Raw genomic sequence first — 17,788 nt, forward strand, 5'->3', positions numbered from 1 at the left:
GTGCCAGCGTGCGGCGCTGTTCCAAAACGTGTCGGTCAACGTGTGTCGTTGCCTGGGAAACGCACATCCCATAATACAACTGTTCACATTGCATCCCATAATAGTATGATGATACTTCGCCATTGCGAACAATAGATGCGAACAGGTTAGCTAAAAGTTTAGCGTAGCCAGCGAGGGCCCCCACCGTTGCGGTCGGGGTACGTTTCGAAATCCCTCCAGGCCTGAAAAAACTTCTAGGGGAAACACTGCATACCATTGACCAACTGCCAATCACAAGCTGATCACCACGCTCATTTAGGAGACCAGAAGAGTACCATTTCTTCCTTATTATTGGCGGAGCCTGGAGTGGAGTCTCTCTGTATGAAAGATCTCTGGTTGATGGTCCATGTTAAAAAGTTCAAAAAATAGTTTTTGTCTCTATAGCACGGTGGCTCAGTGGTAGAGCTGTCGCCTCGCAGTCAGAAGGTCCTGAGTTCGATTCTCGCCTGGGACACTGCGGGCGCTGTGGTTGTGTTCCCCCCATATCTTCAGTGCCTACTGCCCAGGTGGGGTATCTCGTCGTAAGGGCCTTTCTGTCTGTGTGGAGTTTGCATGTTCTCCCCGTGCTCCCCCAGGGGGGTTCCTCCGTATAAACCCCCCCCCCATTAAAAACATGCAGAAGATCAGATCGTCATCGTCATCCGACCAGTGACGACAACATCCGAAGTTGGTCCCCGGGCGCTGTACGAGAAAGCGACCACTGCTCCTGGCCTGCCCCCCGGAGGAAAGGACAAAGCCAGGATGGGTTAAATGCAGAGGACAAATTTCACCGGCCACCGTCAGCATGTGTGTGTTGTGGCCCTCCGTGCATGTGTTGATGTGATCGTGTGACAATAAAAGACGGGCTTGTCCGTCTGAAATCGTGTTTTTTTTATTTTTTATAGCTAATTTCACCCTTCATAACAACTGCAAAGGGGTGCATTTTTATATCACTCACTTGCTTATACAGTCTATGGCTGCAACGAGAAGTCAGGTTGTATAGAAGTCAATGGGAAAATGACCCTACTTCTCACTTGATTGATGACCTCAGTAAACACTTTCGTAATGAGTGGATGGTCATAATCATTAGTCTCAAGTCTTCTTCAGTACAGAGATTCATTTAGTAAACGATGGTCCCATTAGAGTGGAACAGATGATCAAGTAGACGTTTGTAGATGTTTTGGGGGCATGATACAGTATGATAGAAGCTCCTCCCTGTGACAACAACTCGTCAATGCTTTTCTTTCTATTTATATATCAGATGGCTGAGCAGAGACACCATGCTGCCAGATTGTTTATTTTCACAGAGCCTTTCACGGAACATTTTGACTTTTTAAATTAAGGGGTGGGCGAATTTCGACGAAAAGTAGACTTTGACCCAGAGAATGTTGAATAGTGTTTTTGCTAGAAATGCCCATCTCTACCTCATAGGACGCTGATTGGTGCGAACCACTGGTGGTTCAGATTCAAACCAGTAGATTGGAGTGTGGCAAGATGGACTTGTTGTGTGATGATCATGATCTCATGATCTGAGGGTAGATATTTTCCTCCTGGGTCCAGAATTCCGAGGAGGCCCCGCCTCACCATCCACTGTGTGCACCTCACCATCCACTGTGTGCACCTCACCATCCACTGTGTGCACCTCACCATCCACTGTGTGCACCTCACCATCCACTGTGTGCACCTCACCATCCACTGTGTGCACCTCACCATCCACTGTGTGCACCTCACCATCCACTGTGTGGATCAACCTCACACATACAGTATTACACATTGACATTATCAACCTCACTCATACAGTATTACACATTGACATTATCAACCTCACTCATACAGTATTACACATTGACATGATCAACCTCACTCATACAGTATTACACATTGACATTATCAACCTCACACATACAGTATTACACATTGACATTATCAACCTCACTCATACAATATTACACATTGACATTATCAACCTCACACATACAGTATTACACATTGACATTATCAACCTCACACATACAGTATTACACATTGACATTATCAACCTCACACATACAATATTACACATTGACATTATCAACCTCACACATACAGTATTACACATTGACATTATCAACCTCACACATACAGTATTACACATTGACATTATCACCCTCACACATACAGTATTACACATTGACATTATCAACCTCACACATACAGTATTACACATTGACATTATCAACCTCACTCATACAGTATTACACATTGACATTATCAACCTCACACATACAGTATTACACATTGACATTATCACCCTCACACATACAGTATTACACATTGACATGATCAACCTCACTCATACAGTATTACACATTGACATTATCATCCTCACACATACAGTATTACACATTGACATGATCAACCTCACTCATACAGTATTACACATTGACATGATCAACCTCACTCATACAGTATTACACATTGACATTATCACCCTCACACATACAGTATTACACATTGACATGATCAACCTCACTCATACAGTATTACACATTGACATTATCATCCTCACACATACAGTATTACACATTGACATGATCAACCTCACTCATACAGTATTACACATTGACATTATCAACCTCACACACAGTATTACACATTGACATTATCAACCTCACACATACAGTATTACACATTGACATTATCAACCTCACACATACAGTATTACACATTGACATTATCAACCTCACACATACAGTATTACACATTGACATTATCAACCTCACTCATACAGTATTACACATTGACATTATCAACCTCACACATACAGTATTACACATTGACATTATCAACCTCACTCATACAGTATTACACATTGACATTATCAACCTCACACATACAGTATTACACATTGACATTATCAACCTCACACATACAGTATTACACATTGACATGATCAACCTCACTCATACAGTATTACACATTGACATTATCAACCTCACACATACAGTATTACACATTGACATTATCAACCTCACACACACAGTATTACACATTGACATGATCAACCTCACTCATACAGTATTACACATTGACATTATCAACCTCACACATCCAGTATTACACATTGACATTATCAACCTCACTCATACAGTATTACACATTGACATTATCAACCTCACACATACAGTATTACACATTGACATTATCAACCTCACTCATACAGTATTACACATTGACATTATCAACCTCACACATACAGTATTACACATTGACATGATCAACCTCACTCATACAGTATTACACATTGACATGATCAACCTCACTCATACAGTATTACACATTTACATTATCAACCTCACTCATACAGTATTACACATTGACATGATCAACCTCACTCATACAGTATTACACATTGACATGATCAACCTCACTCATACAGTATTACACATTGACATTATCAACCTCACTCATACAGTATTACACATTGACATTATCAACCTCACTCATACAGTATTACACATTGACATGATCAACCTCACTCATACAGTATTACACATTGACATGATCAACCTCACTCATACAGTATTACACATTGACATTATCAACCTCACTCATACAGTATTACACATTGACATGATCAACCTCACTCATACAGTATTACACATTGACATTATCAACCTCACTCATACAGTATTACACATTGACATGATCAACCTCACTCATACAGTATTACACATTGACATGATCAACCTCACTCATACAGTATTACACATTGACATTATCAACCTCACTCATACAGTATTACACATTGACATTATCAACCTCACTCATACAGTATTACACATTGACATGATCAACCTCACTCATACAGTATTACACATTGACATTATCAACCTCACTCATACAGTATTACACATTGACATGATCAACCTCACTCATACAGTATTACACATTGACATTATCAACCTCACTCATACAGTATTACACATTGACATGATCAACCTCACTCATACAGTATTACACATTGACATGATCAACCTCACTCATACAGTATTACACATTGACATTATCAACCTCACTCATACAGTATTACACATTGACATTATCAACCTCACTCATACAGTATTACACATTGACATTATCAACCTCACACATACAGTATTACACATTGACATGATCAACCTCACTCATACAGTATTACACATTGACATGATCAACCTCACTCATACAGTATTACACATTGACATGATCAACCTCACTCATACAGTATTACACATTGACATTATCAACCTCACACATACAGTATTACACATTGACATGATCAACCTCACTCATACAGTATTACACATTGACATTATCAACCTCACACATACAGTATTACACATTGACATTATCAACCTCACTCATACAGTATTACACATTGACATGATCAACCTCACACACACAGTATTACACATTGACATGATCAACCTCACACATACAGTATTACACATTTACATTATCAACCTCACTCATACAGTATTACACATTTACATTATCAACCTCACTCATACAGTATTACACATTGACATGATCAACCTCACTCATACAGTATTACACATTTACATTATCAACCTCACTCATACAGTATTACACATTGACATGATCAACCTCACTCATACAGTATTACACATTGACATTATCAACCTCACTCATACAGTATTACACATTGACATGATCAACCTCACTCATACAGTATTACACATTGACATGATCAACCTCACACATACAGTATTACACATTTACATTATCAACCTCACTCATACAGTATTACACATTGACATGATCAACCTCACTCATACAGTATTACACATTGACATGATCAACCTCACTCATACAGTATTACACATTGACATTATCAACCTCACTCATACAGTATTACACATTGACATTATCAACCTCACTCATACAGTATTACACATTGACATTATCAACCTCACTCATACAGTATTACACATTGACATGATCAACCTCACTCATACAGTATTACACATTGACATTATCAACCTCACACATACAGTATTACACATTGACATTATCAACCTCACTCATACAGTATTACACATTGACATTATCAACCTCACACATACAGTATTACACATTGACATGATCAACCTCACACATACAGTATTACACATTGACATTATCAACCTCACACATACAGTATTACACATTGACATGATCAACCTCACACATACAGTATTACACATTGACATTATCACCCTCACACACACAGTATTACACATTGACATTATCAACCTCACACACACAGTATTACACATTGACATTATCATCCTCACACATACAGTATTACACATTGACATGATCAACCTCACACATACAGTATTACACATTTACATTATCAACCTCACACATACAGTATTACACATTGACATTATCAACCTCACACACACAGTATTACACATTGACATTATCAACCTCACACACACAGTATTACACATTGACATTATCATCCTCACACATACAGTATTACACATTGACATTATCAACCTCACACATACAGTATTACACATTGACATTATCAACCTCACTCATACAGTATTACACATTGACATTATCAACCTCACTCATACAGTATTACACATTGACATTATCAACCTCACTCATACAGTATTACACATTGACATGATCAACCTCACTCATACAGTATTACACATTGACATTATCAACCTCACACATACAGTATTACACATTGACATTATCAACCTCACTCATACAGTATTACACATTGACATTATCAACCTCACACATACAGTATTACACATTGACATGATCAACCTCACACATACAGTATTACACATTGACATTATCAACCTCACTCATACAGTATTACACATTGACATTATCACCCTCACACACACAGTATTACACATTGACATTATCAACCTCACACATACAGTATTACACATTGACATTATCAACCTCACACACACAGTATTACACATTGACATTATCATCCTCACACATACAGTATTACACATTGACATGATCAACCTCACACATACAGTATTACACATTGACATGATCAACCTCACACATACAGTATTACACATTTACATTATCAACCTCACACATACAGTATTACACATTGACATTATCAACCTCACACACACAGTATTACACATTGACATTATCAACCTCACACACACAGTATTACACATTGACATTATCATCCTCACACACACAATATTACACATTGACATGATCAACCTCACACACACAGTATTACACATTGACATTATCATCCTCACACACACAGTATTACACATTGACATTATCAACCTCACACATACAGTATTACACATTGACATTATCATCCTCACACATACAATATTACACATTGACATGATCAACCTCACACACACAGTATTACACATTGACATTATCACCCTCACTCATACAGTATTACACATTGACATGATCAACCTCACACATACAGTATTACACATTGACATTATCATCCTCACACATACATTATTACACATTGACATGATCAACCTCACACATACAGTATTACACATTGACATGATCAACCTCACTCATACAGTATTACACATTGACATTATCAACCTCACACATACAGTATTACACATTGACATTATCAACCTCACACATACAGTATTACACATTGACATTATCAACCTCACACATACAGTATTACACATTGACATTATCATCCTCACACATACAATATTACACATTGACATTATCATCCTCACACATACAGTATTACACATTGACATTATCAACCTCACACATACAGTATTACACATTGACATGATCAACCTCACACACACAGTATTACACATTGACATTATCAACCTCACACATACAGTATTACACATTGACATTATCAACCTCACACATACAGTATTACACATTGACATGATCAACCTTACACATACAGTATTACACATTGACATGATCAACCTCACACACACAGTATTACACATTGACATTATCACCCTCACTCATACAGTATTACACATTGACATGATCAACCTCACTCATACAGTATTACACATTGACATGATCAACCTCACACATACAGTATTACACATTGACATGATCAACCTCACTCATACAGTATTACACATTGACATGATCAACCTCACACATACAGTATTACACATTGACATTATCAACCTCACACACACAGTATTACACATTGACATTATCAACCTCACACATACAGTATTACACATTGACATTATCAACCTCACACATACAGTATTACACATTGACATTATCAACCTCACACACACAGTATTACACATTGACATGATCAACCTCACACACACAGTATTACACATTGACATTATCACCCTCACACATACAGTATTACACATTGACATTATCAACCTCACACATACAGTATTACACATTGACATTATCACCCTCACACATACAGTATTACACATTGACATTATCAACCTCACACATACAGTATTACACATTGACATTATCAACCTCACACACACAGTATTACACATTGACATTATCAACCTCACACACACAGTATTACACATTGACATGATCAACCTCACTCATACAGTATTACACATTGACATTATCAACCTCACACACACAGTATTACACATTGACATTATCAACCTCACACATACAGTATTACACATTGACATTATCAACCTCACACATACAGTATTACACATTGACATTATCACACATACAGTATTACACATTGACATTATCAACCTCACACATACAGTATTACACATTGACATTATCAACCTCACACATACAGTATTACACATTGACATTATCAACCTCACACATACAGTATTACACATTGACATTATCACCCTCACACATACAGTATTACACATTGACATTATCACCCTCACACATACAGTATTACACATTGACATTATCAACCTCACACACACAGTATTACACATTGACATTATCAACCTCACTCATACAGTATTACACATTGACATTATCACCCTCACACATACAGTATTACACATTGACATTATCAACCTCACACACACAGTATTACACATTGACATTATCAACCTCACACATACAGTATTACACATTGACATTATCAACCTCACACACACAGTATTACACATTGACATGATCAACCTCACACATACAGTATTACACATTGACATTATCACCCTCACACATACAGTATTACACATTGACATTATCACCCTCACACATACAGTATTACACATTGACATTATCAACCTCACACATACAGTATTACACATTGACATGATCAACCTCACTCATACAGTATTACACATTGACATTATCAACCTCACACATACAGTATTACACATTGACATTATCAACCTCACACATACAGTATTACACATTGACATTATCAACCTCACACATACAGTATTACACATTGACATTATCAACCTCACACATACAGTATTACACATTGACATTATCGGCCATAAAGATGCCTGGAGCGGTCGTGTGTCTTCCATCCCTGTGATTTTTCCCTGCCTCTTGTCTCTATCCACGCTGCCATCTCTCCTGTGCTGGTGGTGACAGGTCCTGTGCTGGTGACGGGTCCTGTGCTGGTGACAGGTCCAGAGTTTCACACCCAGAGGATGTGCGGCGCTGATACCCACTGGTTCTGTGCCTGTCAAATTACTAATCTCTCTCTCTGTCTCTCTCTCTCTCGTTCCCTCCCCTCACTCCAAAGGGGTTGGCTATGCTGCCAAAACTAGTACATTATAAAAAAAAACATTATATAGCCAACAAGCATCTCTGGCTGAGCGCATGAATGTGCTTTCTTAGCTTCATAGGATTTCTAATGACTTTGCCTTTAAGTCGATGCCTTTAACAACAAAGTCCAAGTCAAGTCTCAAGTCTTTGAGCTAGAGTCCAAGTCAAGTCTCAAGTCTCTTATGGACGAGCGTTCTATCATCTGCTGCCATGCCATCCGGTCTGCTTAGAACACTGCAGCTAAAACTAAGGGATTCAAAGCATGTACTGTATTATCCTCACTCCTTTATCTATTAGCACAGTATCAGCGTTGATTACGGTAGTTGATATTATTATTAGTAGAGATATCTTGAATGTTAATGCGGCAATAAAATGAAATAAAAAATAAAATTGATTGTCCACAAGTACCAAATCGTGAGGTCGAGTCTCAAGTCTCTTGAGGACGAGTCTCAAATCAAGTCTCAAGTCACGGTGTGTGCGACTAAAGTGCGACTCTCGAGTCCAAGTCCCCATCTCTGCCATGGACTAGGCACATAGCAAATATGGCAGTTAGCGGAGCCGGCAGCTGAGGGAGAATTTATATAAAGTATATATTATATTTCCAAACATGTTGCCGTTTAAGTGAAAGCCTGATTGTGTATTCAGGTGCTATTCTTATGTTCTAGGATGACAGCCTGTCCACTTGCTTATTCAGGTCACAATGGCTGTGTTGTAGCGCCTGATGTTCAGCGCAGCATGTTAACAGATGATACCTGACCCAGTTCTTATTCATCTTCCACGCACACAGGTCCATATGAATAGTTAATACAGGCATGCAGATGATGTGGGCGAGCCGGGTCTCGGCCCTGAGGCCGACGCGGGCCTTCCCTCTGCCCCCAGCCAGGGCGGCGGCTGAATGGAAATGCCCTGTTCAGCCCCCAGGGGGCGCCGGCAACAAGGCCCTGTCAATTACACTCCAGTTCCTCTGGCCCTCCCTGTGCAGAGTCACAGCTCATTTACAGCCCACCAGCGCCCACACGAGGCCAGCGTTTGAATGACCACCTCCAGGGTGCGTGAAGAAGAATTAGCCACAGCTTCTCCACTGTGACACCAGTGTGAGAGGTTCATCATTGCTGCACAAACAGGCAGCGATGGGACCCCATGAAATCCATTAACTATGGTTGGATTGTTTTTCCCTCCCTGAAAAGTGGCTGTTCTGTATACAGCTCAGCTTCCAGTAAGCAATAAGACACCTTTGTCATTCAATATTTATTACAATTGTCTTTGATCGTTGTGAGTAGGGTTAGACCGAAATGTTTTGTTTTTTTAAGGCCGATGCAGATTTTTTTTTAACTGAAGCCGCCGATAGTTTGTTTCAATATTCAATGTCTTTAAATTTGAAAATGACTATGCAAAAGAAGAAGAAGAAAATTATGACTCGAGTAAATCCCCTTCTACTGAAATGTTTGAATAAACAAAAGGAACAAAGAGAATATTGCAAAGGGGATGCCCGGTACAGGTACAGGTGAGCTGAATTAATCGGATGAAACCGAAACGACTATCCGACCTGTATGGATAATGTACGGGTCTCATCAGAGTAAAATGTGTCAATATCCGTGATCTATCTCGTGATGCTGTGTATGTGCTGTGTGTGTGTGTGTGCCGTGTGTGTGCACTGCATCAGACACACACAGACAGAGCTCCTCCCTTACAGGCAATGTACACCAGCTACGTTACGGCTGCGTTGCAGATCCAGTAAAACTGCCGGATCGACTCTCTCTTATGTTAATAGATGGGCGATACATGTGGTACGGAAAAATTACACACCTGTTCTATTTTTGTCGGATCCCGCATCCGTCTGACAGATTACATGAGTGTGGGTCTGTTAGCAGCCGTACCGGAGTCGTACCGCTCTCTCTCTCTCTCTTTCTCCCTCCCCTCTGTCTCTCCACCTCTCTCCCCTCCCTCTTTATCTCCCTATCTCTCTTTCCCCTCCCTCTATCTCTCTCTTCCCTCTCCCCCTCCCCCTTTATCTCCCTCTCTCTCTCTTTCTCCCTCCATCTCTATCTCCCTCCCCCCTCCCTCTCTCTCTCCACCTCTCTCTCCCCCTTCCCTCTCTATCTCCCTCCCCCTCTCTCTCCCCTCCCTCTCTCTCTCCACCTCTCTCTCCCCCTTCCCTCTCTATCTCCCTCCCCTCTCTCTCCCCTCCCTCTCTCTCTCTTCGCTCTCCCCCTCCCTCTTTATCTCCCTCTCTCTCTCTCTCTTTCTCCCTCCCCTCTGTCTCTCCACCTCTGTCTCTCTCCCCTCCCTCTCTCTCTCTACCTCTCTCTCCCCCTCCCTCTCTATCTCCCTCCCCCCTCTCTCTCCCCTCCCTCCCTCTCTCCACCTCTCTCTCACCCTCCCCCCTCTATCTCCCCTCCCTCTCTCTCCACCTCTCTCCCTCTCTATCTCCCTCCCCCCTCTCTCTCCCCCTCCCTCTCTCTCACCCTTTTCTGCCCTATATCTGCCCTCCCTCACACTTTCGTTCGCCCCCTCTTCCCCGCCTTGCACATGTTATGTTCTGTGACTCCACAGAGGAGCCTGGGCTAACAGTCCCTGTAGCTGCTGACAGGCTGTCAGTGATGGTGACTCCTGGCCACATGCTTGTGCGCTGATGGAGTTTTAATGTCGCCTGGTGGCACTTCTCCCCCTGTAGTCATGTTACAGATATTTACCCCTGCGACACAATCCATTAGTGTTTTGTTGACAGTCACCACGGATTATAACCTCTCATTTGATCCAGCATATGTTGTGCCCGGCGCTGCAAGCTGTTTTCTCATCGACGTCCCCCGGTGCTCCCCGCGGTGTGGGGAAGGAGCACGATGTCATCACAATCTAATGTGCTTGTTTTTTTTTACATGAAGTGCGTAGATGTTAAACCAGTTGAGATTGAGAGTTTTGTTGAGGCAAACTGAGGTGTGTGTGTGTGTGTGTGTGTGAGAGAGAGAGAGAGAGAGAGAGAGAGAGAGAGAGAGAGAGAGAGAGAGAGAGAGAGAGAGAGAGAGAGAGAGAGAGAGAGAGAGAGAGAGAGAGAGAGAGAGAGAGAGAGAGAGAGAGAGAGATCTTTATCAGCCATACCGTATAAAAGATATGGACAGTGACCGTGATGTCACTCATTGGTTTGTGATCTCTTGTTCTGAAGCCTCGAGTGGTGTTTTGGCCGCTGCCATCTTGGTTTTTCACACAGCCCGACGTTATTGCTCCTCGGCGCAGTTGACAACGGCGTTAGTCCCGCCTGTTGCGCTGTTTATTGATGCTGATTGGCTAATCATCAGTCCCCCTCAGCACTGATTGGCTAATCGTTATTCCAACCGAGGAAACCGCTGTTGCCTATTACGATGCCAGACCAGAAGCAGGCAGCCAAAACTGAGCTCGTGGAGTGGGCAGATTGGAAGCTCTGGAGCCAGGCAGACTTTGTGATGCCTTTAGTTAAAAATTGTGATTGAAAAGACTATGACATCCCCCTGGTTCAGCTTACTCTGCCCTGACATATTCACTCATGCGCATTATGTTCTTATTAAGCGCCCAACTGCATCCCCCTCTAAATCTGAATGATTGCAAATTGAGGGAGATGTGTGTTCTTTGGAGAGAGATGAATGCATTCTGTTTTTTGTTCTTTTCTTCCCTTTTGGAACCAAGTCAAATTGGAGGTGTATCAAAGCAGCGAGGCAGCCAAAAAAACAAAACTACCGTTTGAATTGGAAATCTATCATGGACAATGTCCATGAGACCGGGGACTACGTCTTCCACCGCAATACAAATTCTACCAGTATTATCGCAAGGGAGAGGAAACTTGGTCGTGAACATGATCGAATATGGCTCCTCGCCATCCCCCTTGTCTTGTTTATTCAGCTTTGGAGAAGTTCAACAAAAGTTCACTTCAGGCTGAGGCGAAGCTATGGGCTTAAAAAAAAGCTATGGGTTATAAATAAATGTATGGGCTATAAATAAAGGTATGGGCTATAAATAAAGGTATGGGCTATAAATAAATGTATGGGCTATAAATAAAGGTATGGGCTATAAATAAACAGACTACAGTTTTCAGCCCATGGATATTATGAATGATGGGCAATTTGGGATGAGGGTGTTCCCCCCACACCCCCTTTCACAAAGCCAGTGCCTTCTGCTGCAAGGACGTCTGAGTTACAGCTAGCTGTTGACACACACACACACACACACACACACACGCGCACGCACGCGCACGCACACACACACGCACGCACACACACACGCGCACACACACACGCACACACACGCACAAACACAATACTAATGCACACAGGAAATACAAATGCCAATAGGGAGCCAAAGTCGACGTCACTTCCTGCTTCAGCATGCACTCCAACCATCATCTGCCATTTATTTCCCCATAGACATTTTATAAAATGCTTATAAAAATAGTTTTACTTGTTGAAACCAAACTAAGTAAAACTATTTTTTATAAGCATTTTACCAAATGTCTATGGGAAAATAAATGGCGGGCGAAATCTCTTGGCGCGTACGCCTAACCCGAAAGTGAGCGTGACTTTGGCTCTCTATGCCAATTTGAGAGAAATGTAAGAGAATGTCGCTGCATCGGACTGGTCTGTCACATCAACCGCCTGTTTGACCAGGTCGAGCACATTCATTTATTAACGCTGAATCACTTCCAGCAAGAGACTAATACATCAACAAAAACTACGGCCAGTCGAGTGTCTCTCTGCCTCCTCCGTTTGTATTCAGCCGTGACTTTGTTGAGAAAACTTCAGGGTAGTAATTGAAACGGGCCGTGCATCGAGATAAAGGACTGATGCGGCCAAAAATGGGAAGGAAGGAATGCCTCTGAGCTTTCTGAATTTTAATATACGCTTCTGTCTGCGGTGGCTGATAGTCGGGTGCAGAGATGAACAGGCCCACCGCCACACTGGGCCAGGAGAAATTGGTTCTGTATTTCAAGGTTTACTTTACTTACATAAAAAATAAATTCTGTTGACACCGTCCTCTTTTATGCTCCTGAAAAACTAAACTAAAAAGGAAACGGGCTTTGTTGTGCTCAGGGAAGGATAGATCAGAGAGCGTTTGTGTCTCTCTTTGTGCGTGTAAATCCGTGTGGCTCGGCTCTATGTGCGCTATTATTTATTTACCGATTTGAATGGCGGCGCAGAAGCAGTAAACGATTGCACTTACCTGCTGGCACGCACTGAAACCAGGCTCCCAAAAAGGCCTGAATAGAGACACTGCATGAAATAGGCCACGCCCATCACGGGGGAAATCGCTCCGTTCACTCCCATTCACCAGCGTCATTTTCCTTGAATGAAACATAGCTAAAAGCTGTTGTGTGGTGGTGGGCTGCGCAGACAACAATGTAAAAAAATCGACAGTTAAAGTTTTTTTGTACTCAAAACAAGGAAGCCATTGAGAATTGGCGAGAAGAAAAATGTGGATCTAGCTGTCAAGGAAGTAAGTTGGAGTGTTCATCTTCCGTATATATGCAATCTTTTGGTGCAACACGCAACCATGCACGCGACATAGGAGAACGCCAGGATTGGGGGGGGGGGGGGGGGGGGTTCTGTTTCCCCCTGTTTTGGGCGTGGTTTCTGAATGATGACGCGCTCCGCAGTGTCTCTATAGCGAGGCCATTGGCCACACCCCCTTACATACAGTACAGTACTGTAATGTAATACGACCGGGGGACGCACTGGTTGTATGGTGATTGACACCAGTGGGCGTGGCAACTAGCCTGGTAAACCATCCGCTCACGTGAACTCACATTTGTGTTTCGTTCTGCGAGACCGTCTCGCCTCCGGCCCGGAGCGGGCCTTTTCAGAATCCACAACAACGTGTAACCGGCCAATCAGGAACGCCGCATAAAAGCAAGTATATAAAAGATCATTACATTGGCTTACTTAGGAAGGCTACAGTGAAAAAATAAATCTTGCTTTTAAGGTGCGTTGATGTGGCTGCACGCTATCTTTGTTGTCACCGGTCAAAATCCTAGCTGCTGCTTTCTGACCAGACGGAGGCCACACAGTGCTAAAGCCTCTCTCACCCTCTCGCTGTGCCCCTCTCTATAGGTCCTGTACTTCCATACGTCCCTGCGGCTGCCCGGCACAGTGGCGGTCCTGGAGCTGGTGGAGCTGACAGCCAGGCCAGACGGGTCCCAGCGGGCCCTGGGGCGAGGCTTCGCCGTCCTGGAGCTTTTTGCCGACACACCAGAGACCGCGCCCGCTGACGGGGACAGAAGGTGATTAGCTTTTTCTTAATTACACCAGCCAGGGGTTAATGACGTTTCTCACATGAGACAGGTGAAGGACAGGTAGGGTCAACAAATGTTTGAAGGGAATCCAGATCCACGCATGGTCAGCTTGTTGCTGTTGATATACTTGTGTCTTTGGTTGGGCTTTGTAGTATTAAATCCCCACTTTTTACTGCATGCTTGCTGAACTGCTGTTGAACTGTGGCTGTTTGGTGAGATTAAGTCTTGCAGTCAGAATTTAACAGTCAGTGACAGACAGTGAACGCTCTGCTGTCAGATTGCTTGAGAGACACTAGAGTTTGTGTTGCCATACACAAATGTAATTCTCTTGAATAATATTAAAGAGAGAATTGGCTGAAGTAGCCAGGTCAGGATGCATAGGTTCAATTCATTACTAATGCACGACAGATGCAGGATCCATATAGCCTGACATCACCAGACCAATTCACAAACGCGATTGATTCTGATATCTCTCTCTCAGTTCCATTTTTATTTCCAGGGGCCGTTACTAATGAGCACATTATAGCATGTTCCATTCATTCAGTTTGGTTTCAATGTGTTTGCTAGACTGAATCTGCACCATGGATCACCAAGGAGCCTGCTCCATCCGCTGCTGAAGGACACCGATGAACGTAAGTAGCCTTTACAGTACTATCATTTGCATGTTTGTTTTTTTACCAACTTTTTTATTCGTTTCAGCACACCACACATCCTCATGAGGTGGCATAAACATAGATTACTGTATACACACATAAAAATAAAAATAAACATCCCTCTTGCCATCCAGCCCCACAGATATGCAATCATATATTACATAAAAGATATCACACAAAAAAATATCTCTCGCTAGAAAAAAGATCTCAATAGAAAAAAAATCTCGCTAGGTCAGCAGCTTTCTAGCTTAAGCACTTTTTTTGTATTGCTGTTATTGAGGCAGTAGGAAAGCTGAGGGCCACAGCATGGCGGGTTTAAAAACTAAAGGATATTGATGCAATGCCATCCTTCAGTACTCTTTGCCATGTCATAGCATGCTAAGCTATCCCACTGTGTCATATCACAGTGGGATATGCTTTTGGAGACAGTCATTCTTAACGTGTGGGCTTCCATCGAGTTGACTATCATTACGGCGTGTGTGTTTGTTTGCGTTTGTCTGCTCTGTCTAATAAAGAGAAGAGAAGGTAGCGTTACGTCGTCATAGACAGAGGATGGGAAAGTGCTTGTGAATTTCTATATTTAATGAGCTTCATTCTTTCGTGGCGAGCAAGAACTAATCCAGAAAATGTACTCATCATATTCCAATAAAGTCTCAGGGCGGGGTGAGCTATTCTGGTTCACAAATATTGATCGGACCAGCGGAAAAACACAGCTGTACCTCTGAACGGCTTGGTCGGTGATCTCCAGATATTGTCTCCTCCCTCCTCCTCACTTGGCTTAAACCCAAGGCTATGAATGACAGAACACTGTAGTGCCTCGCAGTGTGAATAACACGGAGCCCAGCGAGAGCCGGGCTTCCTGTTCCTGTCTTGGCTATCATGTCACATGAATATTACAAAGCTCTCTCTCTCAAACGGGCTCTTATGCCTCCTGCATTATTAACAAGACCTGTTGTTTAGTGCGATGTGGCCTTCCTGTTTTGAGGGCCGCATCGCTGCCTTGACACGTTTACTGCTCTCTTCATGTCAGTGTTATGCTCACATCTTCGCATCTTTTTTGCGCTGCTACGGAGCAAAAGTCTAAGGTCGCTTTCACATAATATAAGCTGTTTGGTCCGCTTTAACCTGCCCCAGAGTTCGTTTCCTCGGATAGTGTGCTTCGTTTGGGGTGGTGTGAAAGCGCAAACGAACTCTGTTGCGGAAACAAACAAGCGAACTCTGGTCCGCTTGAAAACGTGGGTGTCGGTTCGTTTTGCAAGTGAACTCTAGCGCGGTTCGTTTGTGGTGTGAAAGCAAACCGAACCCAAACACAAGAGCAAATATAGGAAAGGCAGTGCATCATGAGTAGAAGGTGGTAGAAGGAAGCAAAACAAACACTGCGGCGCGCACACGGGTCGGTCTGCGCCTCGCTCGTCTTGTCTCATCTGCAGAATGATGTTGGACCCAACAGCTCGCTGCCTCAGTCATCTGCTGCTCATATTGGGCCCATTCTTGTAAAATATTTATTTGATAGTAACACCAAAGTAAAACCATAAATCCCAAGATCGCATAAAGGTGGTGTTTCTCTATGGGTTGTGTTTCGTGGATTCACTTGTGTTGTTCAGTCAGCCCTCAGCAGGCAAGGCAGCAGAACAGGAGAGATTTCCCCTCTATATTCTGTCCAATTAGACGAGTGACCGTTTCGACCACGTGACAAGAAAGTTTGGTGCACTTGGCAAATTGCATGTGTGAAAGCGAACCGGACCAAATTAAAAATGAAAACAATGTTGCAACTTCACCCCCCCGAATTGCACCGAGTCCACCAGCTTATATGTGAAAGCGACCTAAGGACTAATTTAAACACACACACAGTGCAATTTGGACTCACGTCACGGGCCACTAGTACTCTAAAAATGCACTGAAAATATGATTACATGACAATACTGTGTGATGAGGCAAGCAAAAGTATTGGCAATTGGTTGGTCTATTCTTCACACACACACACACACACACACACACACACACACACACACACACACACACACACACACACACACACACACACACACACACACACACACACACACACACACACACACACACACACACACACACACGTGTGTGTGCATAT

At 42.4% G+C, this 17,788-nt stretch overlaps 1 protein-coding gene across 1 annotated transcript in view; it reads left to right on the forward strand.

The window, feature by feature from the left end:
* nphp4 (nephronophthisis 4) overlaps positions 1-17,788 on the forward strand; it is a gene marked incomplete at both ends in the record, with an annotated part of 207,644 nt that overhangs the window by 11,395 nt on the left and 178,461 nt on the right. Inside the window, 2 exons of the mRNA XM_083641194.1 lie at positions 14,844-15,013; positions 15,593-15,657. Coding sequence (XP_083497320.1) covers positions 14,844-15,013; positions 15,593-15,657 — 235 coding nt within the window. The remainder of the gene's footprint in view (positions 1-14,843; positions 15,014-15,592; positions 15,658-17,788) is intronic.

Source organism: Poromitra crassiceps, assembly GCF_964638095.1.
Source record: "Poromitra crassiceps genome assembly, chromosome: 8".
NCBI lineage: Eukaryota > Metazoa > Chordata > Actinopteri > Beryciformes > Melamphaidae > Poromitra > Poromitra crassiceps.